Source organism: Phoenix dactylifera, chromosome 14 (genome assembly GCF_009389715.1).
Source record: "Phoenix dactylifera cultivar Barhee BC4 chromosome 14, palm_55x_up_171113_PBpolish2nd_filt_p, whole genome shotgun sequence".
Taxonomy (NCBI): Eukaryota; Viridiplantae; Streptophyta; class Magnoliopsida; order Arecales; family Arecaceae; genus Phoenix; species Phoenix dactylifera.
Window position 1 is genome coordinate 9,887,827 of NC_052405.1, and position 21,057 is coordinate 9,908,883.

Genomic DNA, 21,057 nt, shown 5'->3' on the forward strand with positions numbered 1-21,057 from the left:
CTCAGCTGTAGGTATTCAAATATTATATCCTTTTTGCTGTCCAGCCAAAAACATCGAATCACCAGAGTAAGATGGCTTGTCTATTTGACGTCAGCGCTAACGTGTCGTATTTGGACTTCAATGAATGGCTTGCAGAATCTGACTTGAAAAATATTATTTTAGTTTATTTATAGCTGAGGCCACAGCTGTTTCACACGATGCCACACTATAGTATCAATATTGTATATATTTTGTTTAAACATATCAAACATTAGTACATCATCTGTACTGAATATCTTCCACCGAACCGGAGAAATGTGCTTAAGAAAGTCCTTTGCAACAAGAGAAAATCTGTGGCTCCACGTCCCAAAATGTTTCTTTTCTTTCAAAAGGTATCATCCCTTCCTTTCTTACAATCAACTCTGATAATGGGATACTTGATACCAGACTCCATATGGAGCGGTCTTTGTTGTCAGAGATTATAGAAGGAATCAGGTTGGCCGGGTACCAGAGAGTGCGGAAAGGACTGATCTATACTATAAAAATTCATTATATATATCAGGTTATTGGATAATGTAGATTTCTAAAAATAATTATTGAAAAAAAGTAAGACAATGATCAGATTACAATTATTATTTAAATTTCTTTTGTTATTTTATAATAAGGCGCCACGGAATTTGTTATAAGATGTGCTTTGAGATTCTTATTCTTAGAGACGTGTCATATAACAGAGGGTAATTTTGTCTCGGACAGAAAGCGCATGAATTTTACCAAAGGCATTCATGGAGCGGCAACATACGACACCTTATGCGGACGAAAATCCGCGCAAAACAATTTACGCGGATATTTCATATTTGCACATAAGTTGTCTTCGAGAATAACAATTTGGCATCGATTAACGTGCAAAATTTTATGCGGGGCTGCTTCCTTCATGTACACATTCTGTAAGGATGTAAATCCGTATAGAAACTTTCACGCTGAGGATGCACACCAGTTCTCACAGTTTGCAAACGAGATTGCTCGCCATTTGAGGGATATCCGTATAAAACTTTTATACCGTAGAAACCTGCATGGAAAGATATCTTTGAACTATGCATATCAAATTTGGAAGAAGTGCTTCCTTCGTGCATACGTAAGCATAAAATTTCTATAAGGTATAAATCCGCATGGAAACCTCTATGCGGACTTACGTATATTCACTTTTATAAAATTTCCGTGCGGACGGGTTGCACTCAGCCAAGGTCGTTCACCAACATAGGGATGTCCGCATAGCATTTTTATGCTGAAGAAAATCCGCATAGAATGATATGCGAGGAAATCCGCACATCAAGTTTCTATGGGGGACAGATTCTCACGTCGGGAGAGGAAGCCATCCACGTGCATCGGCCTGCAGTTTGCGCACGTGGGAAGCCTCTCCGCGTTCTATGCTTGTTTCCGGCGACCGTGCTGATCTCCGGCGAGCTCATCCGCCCTCGCCGCCTCTGCCGTCCTCGTGTGCCGCGGCTGCAGAAAGGAAGACGGCTATGCGAAGAGTGGTGAAACAGCTACGCACGGCCTTTGTTCGATGAAATGCTCGATAGAGAATATTCTGATACCGTGGCGTCTAAACCAAGTAGAGGCTCAATTCATCTAAAAATTAAAGCCTACATTACCTTTTCGAGATCATTTCCAACCTACGATCGAATGGATTAACTTCTCATCAGCTGGAATCCTTCCTAGAACGCTGAATCTGTTAGACGGAGAAAATAGCTCTCCAAGTCGTGGTCACCTGGATAAGTTTTCAAACCTCACACCACTGAACGTGGAATGATCTTTGGAGCTTCCATAGCCTACCAACCTAAAATGAATCATCTAATATTTTCAAGGAACTATTGAACTTTATATGCAGGAAATCATAGTTCTACCATTAACACCTGTTCACCTTAGCCTTGATGATACTTTGCTCATTAGTATGAAGAAAGGGAAAAGATGCTATGGGATCTGCTTCAAATGCTACATTTTGGTACTTTGCAAACACAAGTGCATCCTTGAGCCCTTAGAGAGGGCCACAATCATAACGAGTGTAGCTGAGCGAAGCTCCACCAAAGAAAACAACTAAAAGTGCAAGGCTCAGAAGTCTCTTAATCTTTGATGGTGAAGAGATCAGCATGCCCACGAGCATCGACTGCATGGCCAACCTCAGCACCCTCGGCTTCCGTTCCTTGACGTAATTCTCGAACGCTGCCTCGATTCTCTTCTTGAGCTCTCCATCACCAACCCTGCCACCCTCCAAGCCCATAGGCATTGCCTCTGCTAGGTTCCTGGCGAGCACCACCGCATCCTCCAGAGCAACACAACCACCTTGGCCGAGGAACGGGCCCATCATGTGCATGGCATCCCCTGCAACTGTCATGGTGCCTCTCCTGAAGTTCCCGAACACGAGGTGCCATGGCGACCGGTAACGGATGCGTGTGAGGTTCAGCGAGCTAGGATTGCTGCTCTCGACCATCTCGATCATCTCGGCCGGGTAGTCCTTGATTTGCTGCATTGCCAACTCCATGATGAACTTAGGATCTTTCGAAGCATCTGTATCTGGTGCAATGCTATGCAACAATGTTAGGTCCCAACTATTTAGATAGTTACATGGCCTAGGTGCAATGGTAGTGCTACATAGAATTGGCAACATAATTTTTTTAAGATGTTATTAGATTTAGACAAGAATTATAAACAATGAAGAGGAAAAAAGATTAGAATATTGACAACATGAGATCCAGGTGTGTAACTACTGTCCTAGTTGTAATAATCTCTTTATGTGCGTCTGATATCATTATTCACAATTTCACAGTATAATGAGCACTACACCAACAGATAATTCTCAAAGAACATAGGTTGAAAACAAACCGGTCACATAATAGGATGTATAAAGGACTAATTTTGGAGAGAAAAATCAAGCATGCAGATGTTAATAAGCAGGAAAATGCCACTGCTATGATTGCTGGTTATTTTCTGCTCAAGGTTTCTGGGTTTGATAATGTTATCTCTAACAAAGATCTGGTTGCTCCTGTTTGGGACTTCGTGGCAGTCATTGTAGAGTGGCACAGCATTGACAAACTGCAGGATTGAAACTGAGGTAAAGGCTCATTTAGATGTCACAAGTTTTATGTGCTTACCTCTGTCAGGATATGGCCAATCTACAAACCAATGCACTAGCTTGTCATCAATTGGAATTCTTCCAAAAGCCATATAGCCATTATCCAGATTCCGAAGAAAACATCTTTCAAGGTCGTGACCATTTGGATAATTCGTGAGACCGCGAATCACACAATTTGGTAGCGAATTTAGGGCCCCTAGCCCTAACGACTTAGATATGATCGAATTTGATCCATCACAGCCGATCAGAACCTGCATTAGCCATTACAAAGGTTGATAGGAGTCATTTAAGCTGCATACCATGAAAACTTTAATTCAGTACTTGATTTTCAGGTGCACATGGTGGATGGTAAAGCCTAGTCAGCTGGGCTATATTGCAGTGGGCACAGCCCTTCTCTCCTTAGTGGAGGTTCTGCATTTGACTCTTTAGTGATGCAACCCCAAGTATTTGTCCTTAAACAACTTATCTCAGTTGGATCCACCCTCTTCCTCAAAAAGTGGATGTGGAGCCTAAGCTCCTTTAGGGAAATTTAGAATCAACAATCTTCTTCCCTGTTCAATTAATCATTCCCTTTGTTGAACAAGCTCATGCCAAGGACAAGTGCTGAAATGAAGCATAAGTGCAGCTAGATAAGACCCAATTACCTTTTTAATATTCTTATTTCCTTTATCTAGTAATGCTACATGGCCTTCTCAGTTATTTCATCAGTTCCTTGTGTTAACATGGCACAAGTGCATGATTTATAAGGAATTGGTTGAATCACAACATGCCATGTCAGCACCATATTAGCCATGCCATGTAACAATTTTCTCGTTCATTTGCTGGTTTATGTCCAGGTAGTGCTATCTTTTTCTCCAATTTTTGTCAGTGATAACACAAGGATAAAGCACACAAGCAGAATTTGTACACCTGCCTATGCTCCATTTCTAAACTAGAACTTTTTGTTTACATCTTGAGTACTTGAGGGAGAAGATTAATTTATGACCATCCTTTTTCTGAGAAATTAATCTATGACCATCAACGGGCAGTCAAGCTTTCAAAATTTTCAATCACCTTGGCTTTGATGATACTCCCATCATGAACATAAAGAATAGGGAATGATGTTGATGAATCTCCTTCAACTGCTACAATTTGGCACCCAAGTCGGACCGAGCCAGCAGGCAAGTTGTCAAACAACACTTGAATGAGATCAGTTCTCTTTAAGCACCTAAAATCTTCCACCCTAATAAAATAATAAACAAATAAATAAGCAAAATAAAAAAGACTAAGCAACACGACAATTTGATGGATAAGTATGGATTCTCTTTAGGCCCTAAAAGGAGAAGGAAGCCTCAAATGCCAACAAACGTCTCTCTATTCTCACATTGCAATCATGTTAGTGATATCTAAGAAACATGATGTTACAACTAGCGCTTGAATTTTCTTTTCAAGATTAAGAATTTTTTGATTTTTTTGTACGAAAAAAAAAATCATGAGGAAATGATGGAAAAACTACTTATGTCCAACTTGGGCAACATCACCGAAGGTTTGAAGCTAGATTCACCTCCAAATGAAGGAGGGGTACAACCCATGGATGTACTTCCACAATGCTTTTCAAAATAGCACTTTATATCCAAGAAATCAGATGTTTACTGGAATCTCTTAAACATACCTGCTCGATTTTACTTGCACTGTCGACTTGTGATGCCATGCTTCTTGAATCCTGCATAGAATTTACATTGAAAAGAAGTAAAGAGGAATACAAGTCTTTGAGAGAGATATACAGAATGTTGGTTCTTATAAATTCATTAGCAGATTAAAAGTAAACATATTATGTCAGGTGCGTGGACTATGTTCTGAATGCTGCTAATAAAGGTGGTATTGTTTATCATATAATTGAAGCATTGCTATGTGCCCTAAGATGAACTTAAAAATTCGGTTCATACGCACATTCAGGTACAGTTTGCGATACGTGTAGCATTTTCCTTGCATCAAATATCATATCCTACCCAATATCTTACCCAAAATATATTTCTGAAAGAGAACTTAATTTTAAAAGGCAGTGAAAGTATACTCTGGAAAAGTAGATTTTTGAAAAAAGGACTTGACCTTAAAAGGCTATGAAAACGTACACTGGAATAGGGATACTTTTATCCCTAAGCACACCACCCACACCAAGTCTATCAAGTGCACACCAACCATTCATGAAGATACCAATTGCTGCCCCAGTAGCTCGTAGTCTCTCAGATCTCTCTAATACAAGACTTTTTACTCCTTTCCTGCACAAACAATGAGCAAAATGTAATGCAATGAAGATAACTTTTTATCATAATTCAAAAATTATATCTGTTGCTGGTGGTCCAAACCGAGAACGATTGGCACGGCGGTGTGAACGGGATTCCGTCTAAGTTGCCTTGGTTGGTGTTGATTGTGCTCCACCTTCCACCGGGAAACCTGCAAGCAAGCCTCGCACCACCACTGGGGTAGTGGGGGCCCTCCGACGATCAAGTCAGAGGAGATTGGAGGAGAAGGAGAGATAATAGTAGCAAGTAGGAGAATGCTCTGGAAGTTCTTACTTACCTCCCCCCTTCTCCCCCCAGCCGCATATATACCAGGCTGGGGGGTCCTTCTGGGGGGTTGATCATCGTGTGGCACGATGGAGTTGCCACTGACATGGCCATTACTGGGCGTCGTGGGGTAGCGCTGGGTACGGCCATGACAGGGCGTAGTGGAGCTCCGCTTTGTACGGCTGTTACAGGAGATCGTGGAACAGCGCCGGATACGACCGTTGTAGGGAGTAGTGGAGTAGAGGGTCGCGGCGTGCTTCAGGGGAACAGCCTGTCGTTATCGAGAGATTGCCGACTCGGGGTCGGATTGCTGGATCAAGGGGCAGCCGACTCGGGGTCGGGCTGCGGAGCCGAAGATATCCGACTCGGAGTCGGGTTACTGGATCAAGGGGCAGCCGACTCGGGGTCGGGCGGCGAGGCCGAAGATATCCGACTCGGGGTCGGGTTACTGGATCAAGGGGCAGCTGTAATCTTCTAGGGCGCGCGTGCCGGTCACGTGGGGCATGGTGGCTGAGTTCCCCCGTAACAGTAGCCCCCCACTTCCGAGCCTGGAGCCAGAAGGGAAACGAGTGAAGGAAGTGATGCTTCGAGATTGTCGCCATCCCTCGGAGAGGCGCGCGCGCTTCGAGCTCCCCGCCTTCTTTATGGCGTATGGCGGTTGTTGCTGACCTGGCAGTCTGAGGATTTCGGCGGACATCCTTCCTTAATGGCGTCGATTCGCCTTTGGGGCGCGAGCGACCCTTCGGCAGCCAGGCGTCCTCTGGCGTCACCGAGGCGTCACCCACCTTTCCGCCTATTTAACCGGGGGTCCTCCTCCGTCCGCCTTTCTCTTTACAGACATCTTCGAGTTTCTCCTTTGCGCTGCCGTCATCGCCGTCGGACTGTTCGCTTGCTCCTCCTTTGACGCTCTCGGAGCCGTTCTTCCTTCTCTTCCGGTGAGTTGCTTCATTCTTTAATTTAGGGCTCTCCATACTCTCCTTTTGTATTAGTGTACTCCAGTCGTTCCGGTCTTTTCCCCCTTCTCGACCCTGTCCTGACCGTAGATTCACTGGCCATTAGGGATGGGCGAAGTGAGAGCAGACCGCATTAAGTCGGAGTTGGCCGCCGAAGACCTAGATAGGTTCGTGGCTCGATACCACCTTCCCGAGGCCTGCAATGTTACGCTCCCGGGGCCTCAGGAAATTCTTCCGGCGCTAAGCCAGGCATCCGAGGGTTAGGCCTCAGGAAATTCTTCCGGCACTAAGCCAGGCATCCGAGGGTTAGGCCTCAGAAAATCCTTCCGGCACTAAGCCAGGCATCCGAGGGTTAGGCCTCAGGAAATCCTTCCGGCGCTAAGCCAGGCATCCGAGGGTTAGGCCTCAGGAAATTCTTCCGGCGCTAAGCCAGGCATCCGAGGGTTAGGCCTCAGGAAATTCTTCCGGCGCTAAGCCAGGCATCCGAGGGTTAGGCCTCAGGAAATTCTTCCGGCGCTAAGCCAGGCATCCGAGGGTTAGGCCTCAGGAAATTCTTCCGGCGCTAAGCCAGGCATCCGAGGGTTAGGCCTCAGGAAATTCTTCCGGCGCTAAGCCAGGCATCCGAGGGTTAGGCCTCAGGAAATTCCGCTCGTTGGTCGGCCAAGGCTGGCGCAAGCCGAGGCGACCGGTCGGGGCTTCAGGCTAGTCTGCTCCCGGGATGATCATCGGGTTAGCCTGGCATCCGAGGGCCGAGCCTCGGGAGATTCCGTTCGTTGGTCGGCCAAGGCAGGCGCAAGCCGAGGCGACCGGTCGGGGCTTCAGGCTAGTCTGCTCCCGGGATGATCATCGGGTTAGCCTGGCATCCGAGGGCCGAGCCTCGGGAGATTCCGCTCGTTGGTCGGCCAAGGCTGGCGCAAGCCGAGGCGACCGGTCGGGGCTTCAGGCTAGTCTGCTCCCGGGATGATCATCGGGTTAGCCTGGCATCCGAGGGCCGAGCCTCGGGAGATTCCGCTCGTTGGTCGGCCAAGGCTGGCGCAAGCCGAGGCGATCGGTCGGGGCTTCAGGCTAGTCTACTCCCGGGATGATCATCGGGTTAGCCTGGCATCCGAGGGCCGAGCCTCGGGAAATTCCGCTCGCTGGTCGTGCGCCTGTCGCTTGCCGCCCGACGGAATCTCTCCGTGGCCAGCTGCGACCGTGTTTCTCCTCCTCTTCAAGCGTCGCCTGGGGAACACCTGATGGGCATTAAATGCTAATTAAGGGGTTACCTGGGAAATCGGATCGCCAGTTGCTGCTTGCGAGGAGTGTCAGTTAAGCGGCCGTGATACGCGCGTTCTTCGAGGCGGACGCGGCCTGGGGCGCGAGCGGAGATACGTGGACCTAAGGGTACAGGCCACCCGGAGTGTCCTGCACAAAGAATGCGATTAAGGGGAATGACGCTTAGGAAATCGCGGGAGGATATGCCTCGAGAGCCGGATCAGCTCCGGATTCAATGCGCCCGCATTTATTGGAGCCACCCGCATCGGAACGACCGGGGGGCCGCAGTTTGGCTATAAATATAGGTGCAGGTGCGATGGAGCCTGCCAAGCCGGAGCCGTTCAGGTTGCCATGGATCGTGGGCCTCCTCTCCGGCGCATGGTTGAGAGACCCCTACCGAAGGAACGGGAGGCGCGCCCTTCGCGACTTCCGCCAACTAGCCGTTTCATCTGGGATCAACAAGGAGGTTCTCCCCGGCGGAACTCCGCTCTAGGCGTTTCATCCGGGATCACGTCTCCCCTCCTTGAAGTTCGGCCTCCCGATTGAGCTCCGCACCAGGCGCTTGATCCGGGACCGCGCCTTCATATGCTCTTCTCCCTTGTATTCCTTCTCTCTCCTAGCACTGGGGAGGACCGGAATATCCCTTGGAGGTGGCGTTCCCCTGGAGGCAGCGGGAGCTTCGTCTGCGGCGGCTCCTCGTCCTTTTCGTGGGGCGTGGATGGCGCCTCCGGTTGGAGGCAGTGTGGACTTCTCCTTCGTCCACTTCTTCTTCATCCGTGCCGGCTCTTCGTCTCTTTCGTGAGACGCCGATGGCGCCTCCGGTTGGAAGCACCCACTTCCGGCGGGATTGCAACCGCTTCAGATGGAGGTTTCGGGATCCCAGATCTTCAGCTCCTCGGAGTCTCCACCTCTTCTTTACTTTCTTTACACCCTAATTCCCCTCTGGGAATTCCTTGTAATCACACGAGCACGCCGTTGTAACCAGAAATTATTGAAATGAAAAGTATTATACATTTTTGAACTGTCTTTCTGGCATTGTCGTTCTACTGGTAATACATCCGCAGGTTAGCGGAATTCCAGCTCCTTAAAATTTCTCGACCATCTAGGGCCTCCAACTGGTAGGAGCCAGGTCGGTTTACCCAGCGAACCCTATACGGGCCTTCCCAATTTGGCGCTAGCTTCCCACCTTCCGCAGGTTGAGATGCTTTAGCTCGCCTTAGCACCAGATCTCCGATTCTGAAAAGCTTCGGTCGGACCTTGGAGTTGTAATATCGGGCCACCCTCCGCTGATACATCGCCATCCGAACCTGCGCCATTTCCCTCGCTTCTTCCAAGAGATCCAGGTTCCCTCGGAGTTGTTCCGAATTGGCCTCGGGTCGGTGCGCGGCCACCCGAGGTGAGGGGAGTCCGAGCTCCACGGGGACAACGGCTTCCGTGCCATAGGTTAGGCTGAAAGGCGTCTCCCCGGTAGGGGTCCGATACGCCCAAAGGACATTCTCGAGTTCTTCGACCCAAGCTTGCCCCGTCCGACCGATTCGCGCTTTGATTCCTTGGAGGATTGTCCGATTTGTGACCTCGGCCTCGCCGTTGGTTTGGGGATGCGACACAGATGTGAACCGATGCTCGATCCCGAACTCCTCGCAGAAGTCACGGAAATGCTTGTTGTCGAACTGTCGGCCATTATCCGAGATGAGGACCCGAGGTACCCCAAATCGGACAATGATGTTCTTCTTCACGAACTTCCGGACTTGCGCCTCCGTGATAGTGGCCAGCGGCTCTGCCTCCACCCACTTGGTGAAGTAGTCGATTGCAACAATCAAAAATTTCCGCTGAGCTGAAGCGACGGGGAATGGTCCGAGGATATCCATTCCCCACTGGGCGAAGGGCCAGGGTGCAGTGATTGGTGCCAAGGGGACAGAAGGGACTCTCTGGATGTTGGCGTGGCGCTGGCAGGCGTCGCATTTCCGTACATGATCCTTTGAGTCCTCCAACAAGGTAGGCCAATAATAGCCTTGCCTCATGATCTTGTGCGCCAAGGACCTAGCCCCCAAGTGTGATCCGCAAACGCCTTCGTGGACTTCGCCGAGGACGTAGGCCGCTTCCGAGGGGCGGAGGCACTTTAAGAGGGGGGCGGTGAACGAGGTCCGATACAGCCTTCCTTCATGGAGTACGTAGTGGGCGGACTTCATAACAAGTCGCCGGGCTTGATCTTCGTCTTCAGGGAGGATCCCTTCGGCGAGGTAGGCGACAAGCGGGTCCATCCAAGACGGCTCCGGATCAATCGCCATCACCGCTCCAGCCTCGCCGATGCTCGGGGCATCCAGGGTCTCCAGGTAGATCGCCCTCGACAAGTTGTGCGCGTCTGCGCTCACTAAGCGGGACAACCTGTCGGCCCTGGCATTTTCACTTCTTGGGACCTGCTGGATGTCGACATTGCCGAGGTCGGGAATGAGTGCTCGCACCTTCCGGGCGTAATTCTGCATGGTCGGGTTCCGGACTTCGAACTCCCCACGGACCTGCCCGACCACCAGCTGAGAGTCGGTGAAGACCTTCAGGCGCCGGATGCCGAGCTCCTTGGTGAGTTTGAGTCCCGTGACTAGGGCCTCGTACTCCGCCTCGTTGTTGGTCACTGGAAATCCAAACCTCAAGGCATACTCGGCTATCACTCCATCAGGACTGGTGAGGACCAGCCCGGCCCCTCCACCTTCGGGGTTCAACGACCCATCGATGTGAAGCGTCCAAATCGGGAGGTCGAGGCTGGGTGTTTCCGGCGACTTAGGTTCCGCCTCCTGCACCGTGTACTCAGCGAGGAAATCCGCGAGCGCCTGGGCCTTGATAGCGGGTCGGGGCTGGTAGCGGATGTCGAACTCACCAAGTTCTACTGCCCACTTCACCAGCCGTCCTGCATTCTCAGGATTGCTGAGAATCTGCCGCAGCGGTTGATCGGTCAAGAGGGTGACAGAATGGGCCTGGAAATAGGGGCGAAGCCTCCTGGTCGCGGTCAGCAGCGCGAAGGCGATCTTTTCAGCCTTCGTATACCGCGTCTCGGCATCCCGTAAGACCCGGCTGATGTAGTACACAGGCTTCTGGAATTTTGCCTCTTCCCGAACCAGTACCGCACTGACTGCGGTTGGGGAGACCGCCAGATAAAGGTAGAGCATCTCCCCTTCTTGCGGCTTGGACAGCAGGGGAGGAGACGCCAAGTATTCCTTGAGCTGGTCGAATGCTGCTTGACATTCGGCCGTCCAGAGGAAGTCTTTCGGGCGTTTCAACACCTTGAAGAAAGGTTGGCAGCGTTCGGCCGACTTTGCCACAAATCGTCCGAGCGCGGCGACCCTCCCAGCGAGCTCCTGAACCTCCTTCACTTTGGTCGGAGGGGACATATCTTGGATGGCCTTGATTTTGTCAGGGTTGGCTTCGATCCCCCGCTGGTTGACAATGAAACCGAGGAACCTCCCGGCCGAAGCGCCAAAGGCGCACTTCGCTGGGTTCAGCTTCATGCGAAACTTCCGCAGGGTGGCGAAAGTCTCCTCCAGATCCGCGATGTGCTGGTCTGCATGGCGGCTCTTCACCAGCATATCGTCCACGTACACCTCCATGTTCCGGCCGATTTGCTCTTTGAAGATTTTGTTGACGAGGCGCTGGTAAGTGGCGCCAGCATTCTTCAGACCGAAGGGCATTACCTTGTAACAGTACAGCCCCCGGTCTGTTATAAAGGCAGTTTTCTCCTCGTCCTGTGGAGCCATCATTATCTGGTTGTAGCCGGAGAAGGCGTCCATGAAAGACAGCAGCTGATATCCGGAAGTCGCGTCGACCAGTTGGTCTATCCGCGGAAGCGGAAAGCTATCCTTGGGGCATGCCTTGTTCAGGTCGGTGTAGTCGACGCACATCCTCCACTTTCCGCTCGCCTTCCGGACAAGTACGACATTTGCCAGCCATTCGGGGTAGCTGACCTCCCTTATGAATCCTGCCTCCAAGAGCTTGTCTACCTCCTGGTCGACCACTCGGATCCGATCCGGGGCACAGTGTCTCTTCTTCTGCTTTACTGGTCGGTGGGTTGGGTCGACGTTGAGGGCGTGAGAAATGACCTCCGGGTCGATCCCAGGTACATCGGCCGCCGACCAGGCAAATACATCGGCGTTGGCTCGGAGGAATTCCACCAACCGAGCCCGAGCTCCCGGGTCGAGATTGGTGCCGACCCGGACCGTCCGGTCCGGGCGACCTTCCTCGAGGGGAACTTCGATCACACCTTCGGCCGGCTCCCCGTGCCGCAAGGCCACCTCGTCTCTGGCGTCGAGGGACTCGACGCTTAAGGCTTCTACGGGCTCCTTCCCTTTGAGAGTTGCTAGGAAACATTGCCTTGCGGTCGGTTGGTCACCTCGGACCTCTCCAATCCCGGCCGCCGTGGGGAACCGCATGAGCAAGTGGTACGTAGAGACCACCGCGCGAAGGGCGTTCAGTCCGGATCGTCCGAGGATAGCGTTGTAGGCCGAGGGAACACGGACGACCAAGAACCCGAGCCGCACCGTGGCTTCTGCGGGTGCAACGCCCGCAGTCACAGGCAGCTCAACGATACCTTCGGCCGAGATAGCGTCACCAGTGAATCCTATGAGGGGGGTGGATGTTTTGTGCAACAATTGTCTGGACAAGCTCATCTTTTGGAAGGCCTCGTAAAACAAAATATCAGCTGAGCTTCCACTATCCACAAGAACACGCCTTACATCATAGTTTGCCATAGTGAGGGAGATCACCATGGCGTCATCGTGGGGGGTCTGAACCCCCTTTACATCTTCATCACAAAAAGTGATTACATTACCGACCTTCTGCCTCTTTGCGACGGCTGCCCCTGATGCTTCAGTCGAGCCCCCCGCGTTCCTCTCGGGCCGGGGGCAGCCCCCAGTGATAGTATGGATCACGCCCGCGACGGGTCGATTCTGCTCCCGAGGCTCCGGAGGGGCCGGGTCGGCCGGACGCGAGTCTGCGGGGGGACGTCGATCGTTCACATATCGACCGAGACGCCCTCGGCGGATGAGAGCCTCGATCTCGTCCCGAAGCTGGAAGCAGTCTTCGGTGTCGTGGCCGTGGTCCCGGTGGTACTCACAGTACGCCCGAGAGGGCCTCCTCCCAGGGATCTTCTTCATCTGTCTCGGGACCGGGAGGTCCTCCCGCCCCTTGATTTCCATGAGGATCTGGGCCCGGGGAGTCAGGAGAGGAGTGTACCGGTTGAAACGTCGGGGCGGAGAACGAGGGCGTAGGGCGCCGTGGTTCCTCGCCGGCGACAGGCTTCTGCGCCGACGTTGAGGCGTCGGGCTCCTCCCCTGGCGTGCCTCTTTAAGCCTTTTCTTCCCGAGCTTTGGAGGGATCTCGGCGGCCTCCTTGCTCCGGTGGGCGGCCGCCTCCTCGGCGTCCGCATACTGGTTCGCCCGGGACAACAGCTCCGGGAAGCTCCGCGGCAGGCGTTTGTCCAGGGAGAAGGTGAGTCTGCCCTTTCGGAAGCCACGCTTCAGGGCTGAAAGAGCCACCTCCTGGCTCAGGTTCCGGACTTCCAGCGTAGCCTTGTTGAAGCGGGTAAGATAATCCCGCAAGCTTTCTCCCTCGTTTTGCCGGACATCAAAGAGGGAGTCGGAGACCAGTCGCCGCCGGCTACTGACGGCGAAATGGGTGATGAAGAGGCGGGTAAACTGATCGAAGGACTGGAGCGAGTTAGCCTCCAAGCCGGCGAACCACGCCCTTGCCGGGCCACGGAGGGTCGCCGGGAAAGCCTTGCAGAGGAGAGGACCTGATGCTCCGTGGAGGAGCATAAGGGTCCTGAAACTCTCGACGTGATCCCGCGGGTCCGCCGCCCCGTCATAGGGCTCGATCGCCGGCATTTTAAACCCCGGCGGATTCGGGGTCCGCAGGATCCTCGAGGCAAGCGCCGGTTGGGAGGAGATCTCCAAGTCGGCGAAGGGATCTTTAGAGTGGCCCTTCAGGACCTGGAGTTGTCGGTGGAGATCGTCCACCCGCCGGTCCAGGGAGCGCGACCGATGGGTGGGAGACAAGGAGCACCGAGAGGGGGACCGACTGGAGCGCGGGTTCCTTGAGGACTGGGGGGTCTGGGAATGCGCCCGGGCCCGCCTCTCATACCCCGCGCAGCTCCGATGGGAAGGTCCCGGCAGAATGGACCGTGCTCGAGAATCTTCCTCGCGCCGGCGCTCCTCCCCATGGGAGAGGAAGGAGCGCGGGTTAAGGAGGACAGGTGAGCGCTCAGGGAGCAGCGGCTCCTGGGCCCGCTGCGGCGCCCGAGACATCACACCCTGCAGGTTCTGCACCGCCTCCGCGAGGGTGCGAACCTGCTGGGCTAACTGGTCGAACTGAGCGGCTTCGACCATCTGAATGGGGGGTGGAACGGTGGAGTGTTGCTGAGAATGTGTTGGAGACGCAGCGGCCTCCCGGCCGGAGGCGCGAGAAGCCCCGCGACCGGAGGCATTGGAAGCTCCACGACCACCTCGCCGTGCCATTACGATCGCTCTGAGATTCGGCCCTTCCTCTAGCGCCAACTGTTGCTGGTGGTCCAAACCGAGAACGATTGGCACGGCGGTGTGAACGGGATTCCGTCTAAGTTGCCTTGGTTGGTGTTGATAGTGCATCCACCTTCCACCGGGAAACCTGCAAGCAAGCCTCGCACCACCACTGGGGTAGTGGGGGCCCTCCGACGATCAAGTCAGAGGAGATTGGAGGAGAAGGAGAGATAATAGTAGCAAATAGGAGAATGCTCTGGAAGTTCTTGCTTACCTCCCCCCTTCTCCCCCCAGCCGCATATATACCAGGCTGGGGGGTCCTTCTGGGGGGTTGATCATCGTGTGGCACGATGGAGTTGCCACTGACATGGCCGTTACTGGGCGTCGTGGGGTAGCGCTGGGTACGGCCATGACAGGGCGTAGTGGAGCTCCGCTTTGTACGGCTGTTACAGGAGATCGTGGAGCAGCGCCGGATACGACCGTTGTAGGGAGTAGTGGAGCAGAGGGTCGCGGCGTGCTTCAGGGGAACAGCCTGTCGTTATCGAGAGATTGCCGACTCGGGGTCGGATTGCTGGATCAAGGGGCAGCCGACTCGGGGTCGGGCTGCGGAGCCGAAGATATCCGACTCGGAGTCGGGTTACTGGATCAAGGGGCAGCCGACTCGGGGTCGGGCTGCGAGGCCGAAGATATCCGACTCGGGGTCGGGTTACTGGATCAAGGGGCAGCTGTAATCTTCTAGGGTGCGCGTGCCGGTCACGTGGGGCATGGTGGCTGAGTTCCCCCGTAACAATATCCAAATCTGCATTTCAAAATTAGGTCCTATTAATCAATTAAGGTTTTCATCTACTACCAGATATCAGTTTGTATCAAAATGGGGCACCCACTTATACCATTTATCTAAACCTTGCCTCTTATTATCTCGGCCTATATAACCCAGTTTTTCTCAAGATATCAGCTGATACAAAAATCAATATGTCAGACAAGATTTTAATCTTCCTTTCTTCATCTTGATTTATAAGTTGATAAATAAATATCCAAAGTGAAAGCATAAAGACAATTGTAGCCTCTATTTTATTATGTAAACCAAGAAATCAATATCTTGGTTCCTATATATCAGCTAAGTTGCGATGAACTGAGATCTTCATTCATCTTGGTTCCCATCGCTCACCAATATGGTTGATATCTTAGCTTTTGAAACATAGCAAGGGCGTTTATCAAGAAAAGTGCCCTCATTATCTAGATGGCATGTTAATTAAGATTTTGTCTGGTTCAGGAATAAAGTAGCAATAAGACTTGAAATAAGCCTTAACCTTATGAAATGGGTTAAGGACGAAGAAACAAGGGAAGAATAGTTATTCCAGTCAAACATGTTTATTCTTGAACCGTTATATGGAAGGATGGAATAAATATACTCCTACAGTAAGGCCCTCTTTTGTTCTTGCTCTATATTTACGGAAAAAAATTGCCCTCAACTAGAGATGTTTCAGAAATTTCAGCCAAATATAAACAGGAATAACTCATGGAACACCTATTTCCGGAGGAACAACCATTCTTATTCCACTTTTTCTTATTAACGAACCAAACACAGTCCAAAGGTGTAAATATTTGTCAATGGATTAGACTCCTTCAATTTTCTACAACACACTGTTTCCAGATATGAATTATGACTTTTTAGGGAAGGGCTCCATAGCCGATATCTGTTACCAAACTAGTCCAAGAATGGTCAATCCCCCCAAGTCCCACCGACCCCATGGTGAGTTGCAAAGCCACAAATCCCCCTCGTCTCATATCAGCTAGAAACTAATATGGCAACTCCATCGAACCACAAAACAAGGTTACATTAGGGGTGCAAATGGGTCAGGTCGGACCAGGTCATGAGTGACCTCGATCCAACCTGGATCCTTATTTTGGTCCTAATGTTGGACCTAGACCCAATCCAATAGAAGATCGGGTCGGATTGGGTTTATTGCTAAAATCTCTGACCCAATGGATCATTCGGGTCGGGTCCATATATAATCTGGTCCCAACCTAAAAAAATTGGGTCTGGGTCGGGTCTTCCTCTCTTCATCCCCTGTTTCACCTCTCTTTTTTCTCAAGTTACTTTTCCTTTCAAAACCATTACATTTCATATGATAATATGATGAGTAACTCCACCAACTTCATTACAATGACCAACCCAGATGGGTCCGAATTGGTGCCTCAGCATCCATGGCTGTGACAGTCAAAATATAAGCAATCCAGGAAAAGATAACCCAAAACTCTGATGGAACAACCAAGACATCCCCAATGGAATTATGAGTTACAACTTTTATTAACATCTAATACTAATAATTTCAGACCTGCTATTCAATCATAACCACATATATGATGGCAGAGAAAAAAATGAGTGCAACTTATATTTTGACTATAATGAAGTTATAGTGCTAACCATTTCTTTTCTGAGAGAGAGAGGGGGAGAGAGAGGGGAAAGGAGAATTTCCCTTCAATATTTCAAGCATGATGATTTCTATTTGATGATTTCACACTGATGGTTAGCAGGAGCTGCCTCAGAAAACAAAAGAACAACAACTTCAATGGATCAACACCCTTAAACAATTGGCTGCTGCCTAGTCATTAAATATAGGAAAAAAATTATATTAATCATTTTGATGTAATTGGTTGCTAACTTGCCAAAATTCAAATGCAATAACCCCCTTCTCTCTCCTCCCACCATGGTTACTGCAAAGTCTTATGTCTATCCTTAATCCTGTACCACAGAATCCAACCCCATTAAATTCAAACTCATCAACATGGCCAAATTTGTTTTTGATTATAATGAAGTTAGGATGGTTGGCTTTGGTTGATCCACCAACTCATAGTATAAGGGGGCACAAAACTACTGGGAATCACTTGAATAGTGAGTGATCTACTGACACAAATCTATGGAATAGGACAAGTCTGAAAGAAGAGAAAACCAAGAGGAAACAGCAAGTGAAAGGAAGGAGCCACCTGTGAAGAGCCAGAGCGGTGGCGAGCCCACAGATTCCTCCGCCCACGATCACTATATCGTGATGTTCCTCTTCGCTCCTCATGCTTCCTCTTGGCTTCCTCTCCCTCTCTCTCTCTCTCTCTCCCTCACACACACACAAACTCTCTCTTTTTTTTTTTTGCTGAAACTACACACAAACTCTTTCCATGGTTGTTTGTTGACGATGCTCTCCAGTAGGACTGATTTTGGATTTTTTTTATTTGAAAATAAAGATCAGTAGAGATTATGTTTTTAGGATTTTAGAATTTTTTATTCAAAAAGAAAATTTCGGATCCTGCCTTGCGTGGACTTTGAGAGGGTCTTTCTTGAAGCCACAGTTGTTTTATCCGCGTCGGTGGGATGGGATGGGTAAAGAATAAAGATTAGTGGGTAAGGAACATGATGGCCCGACATTAGTTGTTAAATTCCCTGAAATGCGCGTTTTCTTGAGAATTGTTATGTAAATACTGATGAAATGATAGTCAATGGTCGACAATAATATTTTAAAAAATAAATTATATATATATATATATTGCTAAAAATAGTGGTATCATACATAACGTGTATGGATACAATCAAAAAAAAAGCAAAAAATAAAATATCAAAGAGAACACTAGGCACCTCCGTCTCAATAATTATATCTTAAAAAATAATTATATCTACAATACAAATAATTGTCGATATGGCCTAACAATGTAATTATAAATTATTAAAAAATAGCACCAAACTTAACTCTTGCTAAGTATATATATATATATATATATATATATATATATATATATATATATATATATATATATATATATATATATATATATATTTCGAGGGCATAATCCTAAAATGTTTTATATATCTAAATATCCTCCCTTTTTTTTTCATCCACCTAAGCTCATCAACTTCTAGAGAGCCCGAAGTTCCATTAAAAAAAAAATTAAGGCCAGAGACCCGGCCCGTGATCAGCTCTACTTTATAGTAGAATAAAAACAGATTTACAGAGTTTACAATCCTAGATCCTTATCCTTATTGAATAAAAAAATATAGGAATTCACTCCACCAAGATCTGTAAATAAGTCCAAATAAAAAACTAGTTAAGATAGGAGTTTGAGATAAACTACTAAACCGTGTCAAGTTGACATAACAGACATTGTTGTAAATTTTAAAGCGGTTGAATTAAACCGTTACATAGCATACATTGGTTTAGAAGTCTAACAATCAAAATACAAAACTTAGAAGAAAGTATGAAAAGACTTTTCATATTCTTCTGAACTTCAATCCTCGAGATGGAACTATTTATATATAATGATGCATTACAGTTTTAGATGTTTTCCTTCTACTTTGTGGATGGGTTCAAGCAAATGGGTGCTTAATTTGTCACAAACTCATGACTTAATTCAGCAGAACATACATGCACCACAGTTGGAAAGATAGCCGTATGCAAAATAAAAGAGAAAAAAATTATCTGCGGATCCCCCAGCTCCAGGATTTATAAGGTAGCATTGTTATGAGATACAACAGTGATTTCCAATCGATTGGATACATGGCAGGCTTTGGTTGATCTATGTTTTTGTTCTAAAAGAAAGATGAGAAATTTTGTATCAGTTGTTAAATCAGCATTTTCCTTTTAAAATCTCCCCACCAGTGGCTAATTCAGATGGCAATCTAAAGTCACACATCCAAATAAAGCCTCCATGTATTATTATCCTATCATTTTGCACTGTAGATGATGATAATAAAAGTGATGTAATGGTGATACTTTTCCCATAAAATAAAGAAAATCTAAGCCAAAGGACTTAGACAACAAAAGTATACGAAGGCAACAAAGGCACACTCTGGTACCACGGCAGCATTCCTCCTGAGCTCTGCACCCACGCCAAGTTGGTCAAGTGCACGCCAAGCATTAATGAAGACATCGGTTGCTGCCCCTGTAGCTCGGATCGTGTCATATTTTTCGAAAACGAGACTTCTTATTCCTTTCCTGTGCACGTATTGGAGTCCAATTAAATATAATGAAGCTGTAAACTTAGATGTAGCCAAATGCCCGTACCTTCCTACGGATCTAAATGAGTCGGATTGGATCAGATCACAAGTGACTTTGACCAAAGCTGGTTTCTTGTTTGAGTCTTAATATTGGATTCAAACCCAACCCAATAAAAGATCAGGTCGGGTCAGATCAGGTTCATAAGTTATTTGGGTCGGGTCGAGTTCATGTATAATTCGATCCCAATCCAAAAAATTTGGATCTAGATCGGGTGTAGGTTGGGTCTGGATTAGATCTGGGTCGGATTTCTGTACTTATTATTCTCCATACTTTTTTTTTTGCAATGAATGAAAACTATAGAAAGCAAGTTATGTAGGACCATACAAGTGAAAGTATTTAAGCATCAAGAATTGATGTCATTACAAATTAACCTAATAATGATAGACTCAACCTTATTAGCTTTAAGAAAAATTTTATGTTCATGTATGCAATTTTTTTTTTTTGAGTAAAAAAGAATTATATTTATGTTAATCCTTTTTATTTAGCAGTGATTTTTTAGGCAAATCATAATTCTTAAAAAAATAGATAAGAATTTTCCGGTATAAAATTATGAACTCAAATCAAACATTTTGTTCTAACTAAATACTTTGGTCATAGTTAGCACAAGAAAGTAATATCAAGGAAGAAAAAAATGACTAGAAAAGGATTTTTCTATTAAAAAAAAAGCCGCCACATTAATTGACATAAAGATACGAATGATGTCAACATTTGGCAAGATATATGAATAGAACTTGCTGGCGTTGGCATAAAACCAAAATAAAAAGAGAGGAAGATTAAATGATGAGATAAAAGTTGGGGGGAAAAAAAAAGAGGAGGACGAGAGGACCTCGGGAGAGCCAGAGCACCACCCCCACCCCCACCCCTCTTTTTTTCTTTTTTGGTAAAAGAATAGGAGGAGAAGGAGGGAGGCAGAACGCACCCACATAGCAGCCCCCACTGAACCCCTCTTCCATCAAAAAGTATATCCACACAGAGCCATCCAAGCATGGAGCATGCGATCCCTTAATTTAATCGACACCTGCGCATTTCGAATCCGGACAACTCGGATAAAATCCAAGCTCCCTTACCACCAGGCTACGTACGATCTCCTCCCAACCCCTCACTTCCACCTTGCCCAACTTCTCATCCTCTCCCCATGAGAAGTTGGTCAGCGAGATTGACTCATGCCTAGTGATCAACATTGTACACCACTGGTGGGCCCCTCTCCCACTGAGATCAATATACAGGATTAAGTGTATAAAATTGGGTGTTATTTCTTTTTTATTATCCATCTATTTAGAAAATCAGGCCTTAATTCTTTTTTGAACTCTTGAGAAATGTATGGTATTCAAATGTTTTTTGCTGATTATTATCTAAAAAACAAAGTGTTAGTCTACAAAGTCACGTAAATACATAGATTCCAAGCTCCTATATTGATCTAAAAAGATTTGATAGCTAACTTTCCATTTGAATTTAAATTTTGAAATTTAGTATATTAGACCTTCTATATTATTACAGGATGATGGTTCTCGATATACAATATACTGTTATGGCGTTGGATGGCTCCTATGGAGTATCCTTATTCAAACCTATCAATGATGGGGTTACGATTATATTGTATAATTATAAATATGGATATCAATGAAAAGTGCGATCTGTGCCTCTACACCA

General features: G+C 48.1%; 1 protein-coding gene across 2 annotated transcripts; it reads right to left on the reverse strand.

Annotated features, from left to right (window-relative positions):
* Positions 1-1,836: 1,836 nt before the first annotated feature.
* LOC103704750 (monooxygenase 1-like) lies at positions 1,837-17,490 on the reverse strand. Of its 2 annotated transcripts, XM_039133611.1 has the most exons (6): positions 17,351-17,490; positions 5,221-5,367; positions 4,761-4,811; positions 4,163-4,331; positions 3,129-3,360; positions 1,837-2,550 (listed from the first exon to the last, which is right to left on the reverse strand). In XM_039133611.1, the coding sequence occupies exons 1-6, from the start codon at positions 17,431-17,433 to the stop codon at positions 2,015-2,017; spliced, it is 1,218 nt and encodes a 405-aa protein (XP_038989539.1). In that variant the 5' UTR covers positions 17,434-17,490; the 3' UTR covers positions 1,837-2,014. The 2 variants fall into 2 exon arrangements, with proteins under 2 accessions (XP_038989539.1, XP_038989540.1); XM_039133612.1 differs by lacking the exon at positions 5,221-5,367.
* Positions 17,491-21,057: the final 3,567 nt, after the last annotated feature.

Excerpts from the sequence above, each read along its gene's own strand:
- LOC103704750 (XM_039133611.1), bottom strand. The coding sequence starts at position 17,433 with ATGAGGAGCGAAGAGGAACATCACGATATAGTGATCGTGGGCGGAGGA. Across the intron at positions 4,812-5,220 it reads AAAAGTATCCCTATTCCAGT|GATTCAAGAAGCATGGCATC; the intron begins GTACGTTTTCAT and ends AATTCTATGCAG. Across the intron at positions 2,551-3,128 it reads TTGGCCATATCCTGACAGAG|ATACAGATGCTTCGAAAGAT; the intron begins GTAAGCACATAA and ends GCATTGCACCAG.